Raw genomic sequence first — 16,193 nt, forward strand, 5'->3', positions numbered from 1 at the left:
TTTCAATGTAAACGTACTGTATGTTATTCAATTCAATTCAATTTAATTTTATATGTATAGCTTTTACAATTAATATTGTCGCAAAGCAGCTTTACACGATCAAAATAATTATTTAAGTTAGTATGAAATGTGAATGTGTTATGTGTTTCAAACTTGGTAATTTCCTCAGCATGTTTCTTAAAACTTGCTCGGTTATCATTTCAACACACATTTCTATAAATCTAATATGTCATGGATGTCTTCAACCCTTTCAACAAAATATTAAAACTTAAATCAAGATAAAACATTAAATGTGTGCAGTTTTTTGAGAAAAGAATGACAAACATAAGAAAACATTAAATGTAAATTAACAGAAAATAGACACAGAAATCGTTGAAACTACCATAACAGACCCGTTACATGAATATGTTAAAAAATTTTATAGTATGTACTTTAAATCATGAAATACATTTTCTTATTTTATGTTTAATAATATAATTTAAACGTCTTTTTTTTAATTTAAGGAAATGTTTAGTCACTATGATCATACATGGAAGTGGGACCATATACTTCTCATCTAAACATGCTTTTTTTCATGAAATAAATCTGATTCACAAAAACAAATGACAAATAAAATAAGTTAAAAACTAAAATCATGAAACAATAACTGATTATAATTGATAATATTCAATAAATATCAGTCACACAAAACTGTTTAACTGGTGTTACTGTTACACAAAATGAATTTTATTTTGATATACATTTTAATTTTTTTTTATTATTCCTGCATCACGATCACTAGATGAAGAGCACTGGACAAATGCAAAGAGTATGTCAAATGTCTCGCTTCATTTGTTTATAAATGCCCTCATTTATTTTGTAATTATATATGCAAAGCTTTTAAGTCCATCGTTGGTGTTACTTATTTTATAAGCATAACTGTCAAAAATGGGACATAAAAACAGACTACATTTGGTCTTACACATGGAAGCCATATTGTACATAGAAAGTCCCATAAATATGAACATTCAAGTTACGAACTATCGAAGATATAAACATGCAGTTTGGTGTACATTGTCGTATGTGTGCAGCATGTATGCCAGGATTTCAGGAAGCAACCTAAAAACAGCGGGAGTAAAGGCTAGTACTACTGGGCAGCGTCAAGCAAAAATAGTGAAGAAAAAAGTAAAAATAAGTGAAAGAATGGAATGAGATGAAAAGATGGCAGACATTGCTTGTTCTTTTAACATGAATCGTTTAACCATCGGCGCGATTTAAGAACAATGACAACATCATGGAACATGTTGGTTTTATACTGTGTATAGCCAATTGTGTTAGTATCCTAGTACCTAGACAATTTTTGTTGACATTTCTCTAAATTGTCATTGGTGTTACCAAAGAGTGTGTTAAAAAAAAAAAATTCAGGAGGTTTTTGTAACCCAAATTCAACCTTTTCTCTAGAATATCAGATGAGTGCTATGAAGAAAGCTTATCATACATCGTAAATATTTGTGTGGAAAAAAAGAGAGAAAATGTCAAGATTTTTGATCACGACTGAACAAAAAGTTAGAAATAATAAAATCTGAAAATACTGTTTTTAGGTTCATATTCTTAGTAAAACTTTAATGCCATAATAACTAACATTATATTCCAACCTTTATGCTGCCTCACCACAATGTTATTCGTTTTTTTTTTCTTATTAAACAAATTTAAAAAAATTGAATTTCGTTTTCAAATAAATATTAACAAGTAACAGGTAAACAGCGGTGACACACAGTTGACATTAGAAGCTTAGGGAAGTAAGCACACAGCTAGCTAAAGTGACTTAGCAAACGGTGCTGGCGCGCGCGCGCACACACACATATATATATATATATATACTATATACACAAACAGCCAGTGTGTTAAACACTCACTTTTGGTTTTCTTGGTTGTTTCGATGTGAAACTCATACTTCACCGTGACAGGAGGATTGACAGGAGAATTAACAGGAGGATCCAGGCTCTTCTTGTTGAACTGGACGCTAGCAGAACTCAGCGCTTCTTTAAAGTAAATGACAGATGTGGGAGTGATCGAGTCTTCCTCCGGGCTGCTGGGGAAATGACCGTTATTGCCCTGAAACGCAGGTCGACCCATCTCCGCAGAGGATATCAAACTTTCCTCAACTTCTGTGTTTTGGGAATCAGTGTGTACATCCTGCTCCGACGCCATGTTCCGCTTTAAGAAAATACCCTGATCACTCTATTTCACAGCTCAAGATAACATAAAACTTTTATCGTTTCTTCCTTTTTTTATTTCATTTCCTACACTCTATCATGGCACAAAACAACTCCGTGAAGAATGCCTGGTCCTGTTGACGTTTTCTTACCTTCATAAACACGACAAAACTTTGAGTAGCGCAATCACGTGAACATGACGTCATCACGCCGCTACGCAATTAACCCTTTCATGCACTCTTACATGGGCAGGATGGACAGTGCTATGCATCATCCCCAAATCACATGAACTCATTGAAGTTTTAAGTGTAATATTTTGTAGTAATTTAATTTTTGTAGCGCTCTATAGTATAAAACAAACAATTATTATTATTATTGTTGTTGTTTTTGATGATGATGATGTTGATATTTTAGGATTTGAAAACTAAAATTATAATCAAATTCCTTATATTATGCTACATATTTTATGTTAAAAGCAAGAGAAAATATGTATTTGTATGTTAATAATTTACTCATGGAAGGGATAAGGGTGAAGTCCAGAAAGATGCCACATTCATGACCTCCGATGGGTTTATTTACCATGACGGCTGTTTAAAATATTAAATGGAAGCAGGGTTGGCAGTTATAAATTATCTTAGCAGAAATATCTTAGCAGATCTACTATATTTTAAATTGGACTTGGATTGAATCTTCCTCAAGAACAGTACCAACAATTATAAGAAAAATACACAAAGAAATGTTGGGCTGATTTCATTCTAGCCTAGATTGTAGCAGGGTTTCCAGATCTTATAAAAATTTCCAAAATCTTAAATAAATACACAAAGTATAGGTTCAGGATTGTTCAAGGTGGTCTTAAAACAGTATTGATTTATTTCGAGGAAAGGTCTTTTTCTAGCTTTTTCTAATCACCACATTGACCATAAATGTTTTGGCCTAGAAATTGACTATACTGGAAAAAATAAGAAACAAAATACCCAGACTTTGTTCTGCACTTCATCTAGGATTAGATTAAGGCTTCTCCACTATGCTAATTTAAGTTTTATCTTTTACATTTTCCATCTATTTAATTACATTTTTTTCTAATTTTTTCTTAGGATAGCAACTTCTTGTTGAGCTGTGGTGGATGATATGTTCTAATAGTTGCATGTATGTTTGTTTTCCGATCATTATCTTTAAAATTCTGATCAGAGTTATCTTGGAAGCATGTTTGTACTTACAAACTTATTAGTTTTTAGATATGATAGTTTGGGACACAAATAAAACCAACTCCCAACTTCAAATCCAGAACCTATCCTTTAAATATTGGAAAAAGAGACACGGTTTCTGAATGCATTTCTGATTTGCAGTACCTACAATATGGAACGGAAGTTCCGAATAAAGCCTTCGAAGTGACTCTGTAGTTTGATGGTTCAAATGGCTTAAAGAAAGGCTCATTCACATGGATGTCTCACTGTTGTGAACTCCATTATTATATTGTTTTTTTCTATTTAAAAAATCAAGAAATCAGGTTTACATTAATTAACCTCAACTAGCTCAAAAACCTACTGATTTCATTCTATGTTTATTTCCAAATACAGTTTTTTTTGTTTGTTTTAACATGTTTGAACAATGTGTTTGCTTTATGTAACTATTTTTTTTATTTTTCATACAAACTATTTTTGGGCGAAAGGAACATAGAGTAAATTATCTTATTAAGTAATCTTATTTCTTTACTAGCTACACTGAACCCAGAATTTTACTGCTCATAAAGAATGTGATAAGCAACTTTAAAATCAGAATATGGAAGACATTGCAAATGCAGTTTAGCACAAAAGTTTTTTAAACAGGCAGTGTTTAAGGTGTTTAGACCAAGACTGATCTTGCAGCAATACAGCAATGTGACTGTTAAATGGTGACAGGCTCCACTAGATGGCATGAAAGGGCTTTAGATGATTTTTCATGTTCTATTTTAACTACTGGAGCAATAATTATTTGCATAAGTTTAGCACTTTATGAATTGTATATATACAATAATATTCTATTATTAACCCACTTCTACAATATTAGATTGTGAATGTTGTTTAGAAGATACAGATATGGACAAACCGTCTCGGGTTACTTTGCTGTAACCCTGTTCCCTGAAAAGGCAGGAACGAGATGCTGCGTGAAAACGCTATGGGAAACATCTTGTCATGTTGCCGGTTGTGAAGCATGTGTGTATCAAACACGCCAAATTTTTGGCTTTTATAACCTCGGTGGGTGACGTCATCTGATAAGACGCACATGCAGGTTATAAATAAGAGTGAACCGGAAACATTCCTCAGATTGATTTGTCTGAACAGACATCCGGTCACGTGGGCAGTTTGGCATTGGGACGCAGCATCTCGTTCCCGCCTTTTCAGGAAACAGGGTTACAGCAAAGTAACCCGAGACGTTCCCTTTCAAAGGCCACACTCGATGCTGCGTGAAAACGCTATGGGAACGAGAATACCAACGCCGCCGCACTGCAAGTGTCTGGACCCCAAGGTTGTGTAGCGTGTGCACACAAGGCCGAGAAGGTCTCAGAACTATATCTGGGAAGCTGACTCGAGGACCTGTGAGCCCGGAGTAGCATGAACATCCAGACTATAAATGTAATAAATGTGTGCGGAGAGGACAACCCTCCGTGTCACACACTTGCTGCAGGGGAATACCTCTTGCTAGTGCAATAGATGAGGCGATCCCCCTGGTTGAATGAGCCCTGATTCCTAGAGGCGAAGTGAGCCCACGCGCCTCATAGGAGAGGGCAATAGCCCAGTGTAGTGGGGGCCACCCACCGTTGCGGCCCCAGACCATGTAAAAGCTGCTCTGACTTACGCCACTGATGCGGTGGACGTAAATCTGAAGAACACGTACTGGACACAGTAAGTAAAGTCTTTCCTGCTCCGAAGCTGTAAAGGCGGGGGACAGAAGGCTTCATAAACAATGGGGTGCATGTTGGCAAATGTGTGCGGAGAGGACCAACCCTCCACATCACACACTTGCTGCAAGGGAATAGATGAGGCGATTCCCCTGGTTGAATGAGCCCTGATTCCTAGAGGTGAAGTGAGCCCACGCGCCTCATAGGAGAGGGCAATAGCATCTCTTACGCAACTTGTGTCCCCAAAACATGTAAAAGCTGCTCTAACTTACGCCACTGGCTGATGCGGTGGACATAAATCTGAAGAGCACGTACTGGACACAGTGAGTGAAGTCTCTCCCGCTCCGAAGCTGTAAAGGCGGAGGACAGAAGGCTTCAAAAACAATAGGGTGCATGTTGGGAATGGAACTTTTGGAAGATAGTAAATTTTGCATAGTGAGGATGCAAAATGCCCCTGACTAGCCCAGGGGCAAAGTCTAGGCAGGATGGGGAGACTGACAGATCTCCAATCCTCTTAGAGAGGTAACACCATTTAGAAAAACCATCTTGAGGGTTAGAAACCTAAGGCACTGACTCTAGTGGTTCAACAAGGGGGCACAAGCCCGAGGACAAATTTTTCCTGCAGAAACTCCAGCACTGAAACAATTTGGCAGTGGACTGGGTCTACCTGCTTCGTCATGCACCAACTTTTAAATACTTTCTATTTAAAGGCATACAGTATGTGCATCTTGAAAAATTAGAAGAGTGTGAAACCCTTCTGTAAACACCAGCCCTTACAGTGATGACCTTCTGTGAACAATTAAGTCTGCACTCTTCCCCATGATTGTGGTTTCATGTACTGAACTAGACTAGGAGTTAGGTGGTATTTATAATGTATGACTAGTACTTTGCTCAAACTTGCAATAAAATATTGTTATAGTTTGACACACTGGATTTTTGTGATTTTCATGAACTGTATGTTGAAAACTTTGAAATAAAAACAAAAACAGCTTAAAATATTTCACTTTAAATGTAATGAATCTATGATATTCGAGAGTTTCACTTTTTAAATTCAAAAGAAAATAAACATTTCCCATGATATAAAATTTAGGAAAAAATTGAGTTGCACTGTAATTATGCACAGACTGTTGACAAATGAAACATTTGTACTTTATTTATTTATTATTATTTTTTAATTATGCCTTTTAAGCACGTTGATTAATTAAGATTTAACCTTGCGTATATCTGAAGTTATGTTTTATGATTTAAATTAAAATTTGAACCATACAGGACACAAATGTCTTTTTTTTGTACCATAGTATATTTCCACTGAAAAGAGAAATCATTTAGTTTTAGTTTCAATTGGCCCTTCCAGAAGCCACAAGTAATTACCCTTTTCCATTTTTAATAAACCACTGAGCCAACAAAAACACTTCATCTTTCTCCTAATCTCGTGATTATACTTAGAATACATGAATATCAACAATGCAACAACTCATTGGACATGGAAAGGCAATAACTAACTAAATAAATAAATGTAGGGAAATATTTCATTTTAGTGTGTGTTTCATGATGTTATGTGTTCTTACGAACAGAGTGCTCTTTTTATGATTTTGACCCGCTGCACGCATCAGCATACACATTCCTCTGCTAATATCAGTAAATAAATAAATGCAGAAGAGAAAACATTAGTGCGTAAATACCTACTCTACATTAGATACCCAGCTTTTAAATGCATACATGTTTTAATGATTTAACAATTTCAAAAAATTAAAATTATTGTTAATCTCTTCCAAAACTTACATATCATTTAAGAAAAAAAATCTATCGCACTTTTTACTCACCAATTTTTTAAACACTACAGTACTTCAACTTTTACAATACTATAACTTTTACAGATCAAACAGCAAAAATGGCATACCTCTGACTGATCTATCTGTGGCTTTGCAGTGGTGTGGTGGTTGGCATTATTGCCTCTCACATCCATGGTTGAGAGTTTGTGACCTGCCTTGCATCTGTTTGTGTGTTTGCATGTTCTCCCTGTCCTTGATGTGAATCTATGCTACACTTGTAACCAGCAATGAATTCACACCGCACTTAGTGCCTCATGTCCTGAATAAGCATACAGTGTAGAGAATGGGTGAGTTGATGAGTTTACATAACATTGCAAGTTATCTAAAACCAAATTTGTATCATATGAGGTATAATCATTACTAACACTGAACAGGGTTATCTATTTTCCTATTATACTGTATCTCTGATGAAAAGCTATTCATCCTTCAAATTTGGACAAATTTTGCATAGAATCTAGAATCACTGCTGACTATAAAAGAAACTAGTTCCAAGAAATAGAAAGTAAGATCCAGAGGAAGTACAACTAAAAAATAAAGGAAGGGATTTGATGGGGAAACACCATCTACGCATATAAAAGAAGAGTAAACGTTCATTCTTGCACACAAGCTTCTTCATCAGTGACAAGAAAATCATTCACTGAGCATCAAGAGCAAGAGGAAAATGAAGTCTGCTGCAGTTTTTGTTGTCTTTGCTGGTCTACTTATCGTTTATGTACAAGGTAAGATTTCTAATCCTCATATGCACCTCTTTTACTGATATACAGGATTAAACACAGATTACAGTCATTAATTCTGATTACAGAATTGTAATAAATCAAAATATACAATTGTTATCTGTTTGCAGGACAGGCCAAGACAAGTTCATCGAGGTGTTTGTGTCAGGGTCCTCTGGCCAATGTAGTTCGTACACAACGTATTGACAAAATTGAGGTTTATCCTGTTAGTGCATCTTGTGAAAATGTGGAAATCATGTAAGTTTAATAAATACTAACATCCATAACATTGTATAATACAACATCATTTACTTCTATTGAGTTATCTAACTTCATATTTATCTCTGTAGTGTCACTCTGAAAGACGGTGCAGGGAAAAAATGCTTGAATCCAAAATCTGAATTTACTCAGAAATACATCAAGGCAGCTTTAAGAAAAGGTGGGTTTATTTATATTAAATATGTTTTAATTGTACTATTGTTGTAATATCTATATAAGAGACAAAACTGAGATTGTAAATATGTTTCTGTTGTACAGACGTGCAGAGTAAAGCATAAACCGTCATCACTGAACAGAAGTGGAAGAAGAGTACACAGAGATGTCTTTGCTACTTAATATATTTCCAATCTTGTAAAACCTGTACATATATGTCTAAGATTTAATTTATGATTGTTCTATCTTAATATGGCCCAATGTATATAATTTTGAGGAAACATGAAAGATCTTTTAAAACTATTGTTTCTGTATACTGCCAAACTAAATTATAATAAAAACAGCACATAACAGTGCTTAAAACCTTCAGAAACATGACTGCAGTGTGTCAAATATATTATTATAATGTTTTTTATAATGTTTCACTTAAACCTGTGAAACATTTAATAGATTATAACACTAATGTCTGTCTCACTTCTGCACCTTTTATAATAATACTTACAATTAAACAAGTGGTGTAAATGTTAGTGGTGGCCTGGTGTTTAAGTGGGTAGTGTTGCTGATACATCTCCAGAATTTTTTCAGCACAACCTATAGGAAATATGATGAATTGAATCCTAATTCATTTTAACCAACTACCCAAACATGACTAAGCAAAAAAAAAAAAGTGTTACATATGCAAAAAAAAAAAAAAAAAACAGCATACACACACAAACAATCACATGTTTAAAATGTCATTTTTATATTCTGGTAGTGGTAAAATCTACCCTTTATAAAAGTAATAACAACTACTGACATATACGAAAACCCAAATATGTACACAGTTGGAAGTCTGAAGCCTTTAAAGTCTTAATACGCACCAGCAAGGCTTCCATATAAGCAATTTATTTTTAAATAGTCATTGCCGGCAAGTATCTGTACCTTCTTAAGGGTTATTAAACTAAAATATTGTGCCATGTAAATACTCCTTGTCCTGGAAGAAAGCACTTCCATCAGGATACACAAGTTTCATATAGAATAAAAATGTCCAGTCAGAAGAACTGTGTTTTGATTTGTAGTCCTCCTCATTAAGGCTGTAGGAGGACCAAAACTTCTTGTTGTTTGTCTTTCGGCTAATCCCTTTCAGGGGTCGCCACAGCGAATCATCTGCCTTCATCTAACCCTATCCTCTGCATCCTCTTCTCTCACTCTAACTAACTTCATGTCCTCTCTCACGGCATCCAAACAATTACAGTAAAATGTCCCAAGAACATATCAATATTTTCCTTTAATTTGTAATCTTCATATGCTCTTTTACTGATATACAGGATTAAACACAGATTACAGTCATTAATTCTGATTACAGAATTGTAATAGCTCAAAATATACAATTGTTATTTGTTTGCAGGACAGGCCAAGACAAGTTCATCGAGGTGTTTGTGTCAGGGTCCTCTGGCCAATGTAGCTCGTACACAACGTATTGACAAAATTGAGGTTTATCCTGTTAGTGCATCTTGTGAAAATGTGGAAATCATGTAAGTTTAATAAATACTAACATCTATAACATTGTATAATACAAGATCATTTACTTCTATTGAGTTATCTAACTTATTATTTATCTCTGTAGTGTCACTCTGAAAGACGGTGCAGGGAAAAAATGCTTGAATCCAAAATCTGAATTTACTCAGAAATACATCAAGGCAGCTTTAAGAAAAGGTGGGTTTATTTATATTAAATATGTTTTAATTGTACTATTGTTGTAATATCTATATAAGAGACAAAACTGAGATTGTAAATATGTTTCTGTTGTACAGACGTGCAGAGTAAAGCATAAACCGTCATCACTGAACAGAAGTGGAAGAAGAGTACACAGAGATGTCTTTGCTACTTAATATATTTCCAATCTTGTAAAACCTGTACATATATGTCTAAGATTTAATTTATGATTGTTCTATCTTAATATGGCCCAATGTATATAATTTTGAGGAAACATGAAAGATCTTTTAAAACTATTGTTTCTGTATACTGCCAAACTAAATTATAATAAAAACAGCACATAACAGTGCTTAAAACCTTCAGAAACATGACTGCAGTGTGTCAAATATATTATTATAATGTTTTTTATAATGTTTCACTTAAACCTGTGAAACATTTAATAGATTATAACACTAATGTCTGTCTCACTTCTGCACTTTACTTTTATAATAGTTCTCACAATTAAACAAGTGGTGTAAATGTTAGTGGTGGCCTGGTGTTTAAGTGGGTAGTGTTGCTGATACATCTCCAGAATTTTTTCAGCACAACCTATAGGAAATATGATGAATTGAATCCTAATTCATTTTAACCAACTACCCAAACATGACTAAGCAAAAAAAAATAAATAATAAAAAATAAGGGGTACATATGCAAAATAAAAAATAAAAAAAAAACCAGCATACACACACAAACAATCAATCACATGTTTAAAATGTCATTTTTATATTCTGGTAGTGGTAAAATCTACCCTTTATAAAAGTAATAACAACTACTGACATATATGAAAACCCAAATACGTTCACAGTTGGAAGTCTGAAGCCTTTAAAGTCTTAATACACACCAGCAAGGCTTCCATATAAGCAATTTATTTTTAAATAGTCATTGCCGGCAAGTATCTGTACCTTTTTAAGGGTTATTAAACTAAAATATTGTGCCATGTAAATACGCCTTGTCCTGCAAGAAAGCACTTCCATCAGGATACACAAGTTTCATATAGAATAAAAATGTCCAGTCAGAAGAACTGTGTTTTGATTTGTAGTCCTCCTCATTAAGGCTGTAGGAGGACCAAAACTTCTTGTTCTTCGTCTTTCGGCTGTTCCCTTTCAGGGGTCGCCACAGCGAATCATCTGCCTCTATCTAACCCTATCCTCTGCATCCTCTTCTCTCACTCTAACTAACTTTATGTCCTCTCTCACGGCATCCAAACAATTACAGTAAAATGCCCCAAGAACATATCAATATTTTCCTTTAATTTGTTACATGCCTGTAAGCACACATTTCAGAATAGTTAATCATTAAATACTGTTTATCCACAATTAAATGAACCTCAATAAGACTTCCCAGTTTTAGAAATATTACAGTAAAATACATTAAATGATCTTATTATAGAGTTAAAGTGCCACTTTTATGCTTTTTTAAATATTTTCTTTCATGCAGTGTGTATGTGATGTAGCTGTATGTGAACATAAACTATCTGCACTATCTGTGATGCTGACAGTGCACGATAAAAGAAGTTTTTGTCTATTAAAAAGAAGAATCAGCTCACATTCGCCTAAACGAGTCGTTAGCAAATCTACTTTTACTTTGTTACGGATCCACGTCACTCTGTAACATATTTGCATAATGTCCACCCACGTTCTAGGTTACGAACAAATTGCCCGCCATCTTACAATTAACGTTACCACACTCTTGTTAATGTGACCGAGCATTCTTGCCGGGTTCGCTTAAACACTTTGTAATATAAAAAAACTATAAAAAAACAAGAGCACACGAAAACCTTTTTAACTGTTGATTCGCCACCATTTACCAAAACTGAACTCTAACACTCATGAAGTGCGCATGCCTATCTACGGCAAGCCCCGAGGGAAAAAATGCAGAAGAGTAAGGGCACGAAGCATGCGCATTTCGCGCATTACACACACACGCGCGCGCGCGCAAAGTGTTAAGGCACGGGAAAATGCATGAGTAGTAATGGTGGACCAACGCTGGCATTATTTGTTTGGACGAGAGAAGGACAGATTGCTGTGGATCATTTTCTTTCGAAGATTTTTAAACCAACTTTTTTTTTGACTGGACATATTCCTCGGACTTCTCACCCTCTGTCATCGGCCTCTCTGACTTCATTAACCCCGATGAGACCGAACTATACTTGGTATACTCGGATAACACACATACAATAAACACGGACTTCGGACATTTTCCACTCACTCGCACACATACACATTCCGTTTATTATATGTAGTTTGTAAATATAGTTAACTTCTTTGTTTGGTTGTGGTGCACCTTTTTCATTTACTTTATTTAGTTTTGTATATAACACGTTTGCTTTATCTACTTGTTTGTGTTTGTCCTTTTTGCTCACCGGCCTTTTAATGCAACACCGACACAAAGATAAAAGACCTCTCAATTTTTGTAGCCACAGTTAATATCAAATTAGCTGCTCATTACACGATAAAACCGATGCCTTCTTTTCTATGTATTGACGGGTCTCCAGAGCCGTCGTTCAGATATGGTCATGGGCATTTCGTTTTCCAACACACGCTGTAGAGGTTGACCAGTCAGAAATCATCGCGCCATCTGACCAATCACAGCAGTGAGGGCTCACGGAAAGGAGGGCTTTAGACAGACTGAATCTTCAAACTTCATTTAGAAATAGGGTCAAATTAAATCTATTTTTGGAGAAAAGTGTTTTTAGACCTTGCATACATGTAAACCTGTTTTAAGAGACTCATTAAGCAATGTTAGCAACCTTTAAAATGGCATAATTGGGGCACTTTAAGATGTTTTACTATCTGGTACAGAGAATACATGCATGCACTGTACATATAATTCAGCGCACAGTAAATTTATCAGTGAACAGGTTGTTTATGTTGACTTTCAGTGTGTTTTTAATAATTTATAATGAACACAGGATAGCAGAATGAAGAATGATATTCGAATTTATGTAAGTGTAAGTGTGCATGAATGTGTCTATTAGTGTCAATGAATGTTCAGAATAAGTGCAAAGAGACAGTGTCATAATTGTGGATGTATAAAAAATGGTTTTAGTCCTGTGTGGACATGTGGGGAAATAATCAAAAGTCAAACATTTCTAAAACTAAAAATTCAGTAAGCAGTAGATATTTGACCTTAACAATATTTACAGGCGACTATAAATGAAGATAAAAAAAAAGTTGCTATGACGTTTTGTTTAAATACAATTAAGGATGCTAATACTATTATACCACTATTGTTGCCACATGATTTATATGAAATTCACAACACTGTTTACAGAACACACACACACACGTGAAGATCTAATGATCAGTTAATTTCCACTGAACAGAGAAATACTGGCATTTCAGTTTCATTTGTCAGTTTCAGTGGACATATATTTACTCTCCTTTACTTTGATTACACCATCGAGGCAGCAGAAACAGTTCTCCTTTCTCTGGAATTCTACGATTTCACAACCCCAAACAATTTCCACAGTGAAATCAGCAATGGCACAAATCAATAGGGAATTCAGACCAGAACATTTTACTACATATGACAAGATGAAACATTTTATCATAAAAAAAATATATAAATATATATATATATATATACACACTCAAATATAAACGCAACACCTTTGTTTCTGCTCTGATTTTTCATGAGATGGACTTAAAGATCTAAAATTCATTCCAGATACACAATATTACCATTTCTCTCAAACATTGTTCACAAATCAGTCTAAATGTGTGATAGTGAGCACTTCTGCTTTGCTGAGATAATCCATCCCTCCTCACAGGTGTGCCACATCAATATGCTGATCTGACATCATGAGTAGTGCACAGGTGTACCTTATACTGCCCACAATAAAAGGCCACCCTGGAATGTGCAGTTTTTTGCTTTATTGGGGGTCTGGGGACTCAGAACCGGTCAGTATCTGGCGTGACCACCATTTGCCTCATGCATGAACATCACCTCATGTTTCAGCAAGATAATGCATGGCCCCATGTTGCAAGGATCTGTACACAGTTCTTGGAAGCTGAAAATGTCCCAGTTCTTGCATGGCCAGCATACTCACCAGACATGTCACCCGTTGAGCATGTTTGGGAAGTGCTTGACCGGCGTATACGACAGCGTGTACCAGTTCCCACTAATATCCAACAACTTCGCACAGCCATTGAAGAGGAGTGGACCAACATTCCACAGGCCACAAATGACAATCGGATAAACTCTATGCGAAGAAGATGTGTTGCACTGCATGAGGCAAATGGTGGTCACGCCAGATACTGACCGGTTCTGAGTCCCCAGACCCCCAATAAAGCAAAAAACTGCACATTCCAGGGTGGCCTTTTATTGTGGGCAGTATAAGGTACACCTGTGCACTACTCATGATGTCAGATCAGCATCTTGATGTGGCACACCTGTGAGGTGGGATGGATTATCTCAGCAAAGCAGAAGTGCTCACTATCACACATTTAGACTGATTTGTAAACAATGTTTGAGAGAAATGGTAATATTGTGTATCTGGAATGAATTTTAGATCTTTAAGTCCATCTCATGAATAATCGGAGCAGAAACAAAGGTGTTGCGTTTATATATATATATATATATATATATATATATAATTTAGAATTGTCTCTTTTAAAGTAATACATAGCTGTATCTTTTCAAGATTAATTCAGTTATTTAATCCATAGTAGTTTAAATTTCAGCATGGTCTCAAAGTTAAAAAATCTGGAGCACAAAATTTGCATTAAATTTAGATTTGAAGTTTTTCCATGTGTCAGCTTAGGTAATAAAGTTACAGACTCCATTAAGTGAAAACCCAAACAAAGTGACAAACTTCTGCCTCACCGCTGACTATCAGAGAGGCCGTTTCTAAGAAATGCGAAAGTTAAATTCACAGGAAGTACAACTGGAAGTGAAACGGGGCAGGGACACGGGGAAACACCACTCTGTGTGTATAAAAGAGGACTGACCAGACTCAATCATTCACATCATCAACAAGCATCGAGAAGAAAATTATACACTGAATCTTCAGAGCATCGAGTGTGTTCAAGAGCAAGAGGAAAATGAAGTCTGCTGCAGCTTTTGTTGTCTTTGCTGGTCTACTTATTGTTTATGTACAAGGTAAGATTTCTAATCCTCATATGCTCCTTTATTACTGCTAGGATTACACAGAACTGTAATAACTATAATAAATATGTTATAAAAAATATAATAAATATACAATTTCTATCTGTTTGCAGGACAGGCCAGGACAAGTTCATCGAGGTGTTTGTGTCAGGGTCCTCTGGCCAATGTAGTTCGTCTACAACGTATTGACAAGATAGAATTTTATCCTGTTAGTGCATCTTGTGAAAATGTGGAAATTATGTAAGTTCATTAACTATAACATCCATAACAATGCACAATAAATCATCATTTACTTCTATTGAGTTATCTAACTTCTTATTTATCTCTGTAGTGTCACTCTGAAGAACGGTGCAGGGAAAAAATGCTTGAATCCAAAATCTGAATTTACTCAGAAATACTTCAAGGCAGCTTTAGAAAAAAGGTGAGAGGATTTTATTAAATATTGTTTCAATCTAATCATAATATTTCATCAAAAAATTTTATTTAAAATCCAGGGATAGACAAATTTTTTTTTTCTAAATCTGTTTTTCTTTTACAGAAGTGCTGAGGAAATGTCTGACAGTACTGAACAGAAGTGAAAGAAAAGGGCACAGAGACAACTCACTTGAAATATTTTAAATGTTGTAAAAAAATGATAAACATTTTGTATATTTCTTAGTTATGCTTGTAAAGTTTTTTATATTCTACAAACTGTTCATATGATATGTCTACTGTTTAATTTATTTGACTTATGTTTGTATATTGCTGGATGTAAAGTACTTCTAAAGAAACTTTGAATTTTTTTTTACAAATATTTTTGTATACTTATCTACTAAATTATAATAAAGTCAGCACATTACTGTGTATTACTTTATAAATATCTAATTTTTGTATGAGTTTTTTTTTGGTAGGTGTTAACTGTAATTGAAATTGAGGAATGTAGAAATTAAGAAATTAAGATATTAGTAATCCTCTTACCTTATTATAGTAATAAATACCTGGACTCCATATTAACATCAACTGTTATACTGAACTGCCTGCCACCTAACACACAGTATGACTGCAGATCAATCCCTATTCAATTAACTTCTTCCTATTGCCATCTCCGGCAGTTTTTCCTTGCCACTGTTGCCCTTGGCTTGCTCATCAGGGACTATCTGACCATTTTGATTCATACACATTCACATTCCATACAAACTTTAAAAATTATTTTAATTGTATAAAGCTGCTTTGCGACAATGACAATTGTTAAAAGCACTATGCAAATAAAATTGATTTGAATAAAATTTAATTGAATAGTAGAAGGAAAGATAAACACATA

The 16,193-nt window shown here is 34.9% G+C and overlaps 3 protein-coding genes across 5 annotated transcripts in view; 2 read left to right on the forward strand and 1 right to left on the reverse strand.

Annotated features, from left to right (window-relative positions):
• The window catches only part of rufy3 (RUN and FYVE domain containing 3), a 28,152-nt gene extending 25,770 nt beyond the window's left edge, over positions 1-2,382 (reverse strand). For all 3 annotated transcript variants that reach the window (XM_053480617.1, XM_053480616.1, XM_053480619.1), the window contains exon 1: positions 1,896-2,382. In XM_053480617.1, the coding sequence (XP_053336592.1) occupies positions 1,896-2,190 (295 nt within the window). In that variant the 5' untranslated portion in view covers positions 2,191-2,382. The remainder of the gene's footprint in view (positions 1-1,895) is intronic.
• A 5,114-nt stretch (positions 2,383-7,496) lies between these two features.
• LOC128509555 (C-X-C motif chemokine 11-6-like) lies at positions 7,497-8,423 on the forward strand. Its single transcript, XM_053481330.1, has 4 exons — positions 7,497-7,624; positions 7,750-7,876; positions 7,969-8,057; positions 8,156-8,423. Exons 1-4 carry the CDS (start codon positions 7,567-7,569, stop codon positions 8,173-8,175), a joined length of 294 nt encoding a protein of 97 aa, XP_053337305.1. The 5' UTR covers positions 7,497-7,566; the 3' UTR covers positions 8,176-8,423.
• Positions 8,424-14,755: 6,332 nt separating this feature from the next.
• On the forward strand, positions 14,756-15,665 carry LOC128509399 (C-X-C motif chemokine 11-6-like). Its single transcript, XM_053481126.1, has 4 exons — positions 14,756-14,887; positions 15,007-15,133; positions 15,225-15,314; positions 15,432-15,665. Exons 1-4 carry the CDS (start codon positions 14,830-14,832, stop codon positions 15,469-15,471), a joined length of 315 nt encoding a protein of 104 aa, XP_053337101.1. The 5' UTR covers positions 14,756-14,829; the 3' UTR covers positions 15,472-15,665.
• The last annotated feature ends 528 nt before the right edge of the window (positions 15,666-16,193 follow it).

This window comes from Clarias gariepinus, chromosome 21 (assembly GCF_024256425.1).
Source record: "Clarias gariepinus isolate MV-2021 ecotype Netherlands chromosome 21, CGAR_prim_01v2, whole genome shotgun sequence".
Taxonomy (NCBI): Eukaryota; Metazoa; Chordata; class Actinopteri; order Siluriformes; family Clariidae; genus Clarias; species Clarias gariepinus.

Bases quoted from the DNA above. Each gene is read 5' to 3' on its own strand.
- LOC128509555 (XM_053481330.1), top strand. From the start codon at position 7,567: ATGAAGTCTGCTGCAGTTTTTGTTGTCTTTGCTGGTCTACTTATCGTT. The intron at 7,625-7,749 runs GTAAGATTTCTA...ATCTGTTTGCAG, and splicing joins ACTTATCGTTTATGTACAAG to GACAGGCCAAGACAAGTTCA. The intron at 7,877-7,968 runs GTAAGTTTAATA...TTATCTCTGTAG, and splicing joins TGTGAAAATGTGGAAATCAT to TGTCACTCTGAAAGACGGTG.
- LOC128509399 (XM_053481126.1), top strand. From the start codon at position 14,830: ATGAAGTCTGCTGCAGCTTTTGTTGTCTTTGCTGGTCTACTTATTGTT. The intron at 15,134-15,224 runs GTAAGTTCATTA...TTATCTCTGTAG, and splicing joins TGTGAAAATGTGGAAATTAT to TGTCACTCTGAAGAACGGTG. The intron at 15,315-15,431 runs GTGAGAGGATTT...TTTCTTTTACAG, and splicing joins AAGGCAGCTTTAGAAAAAAG to AAGTGCTGAGGAAATGTCTG.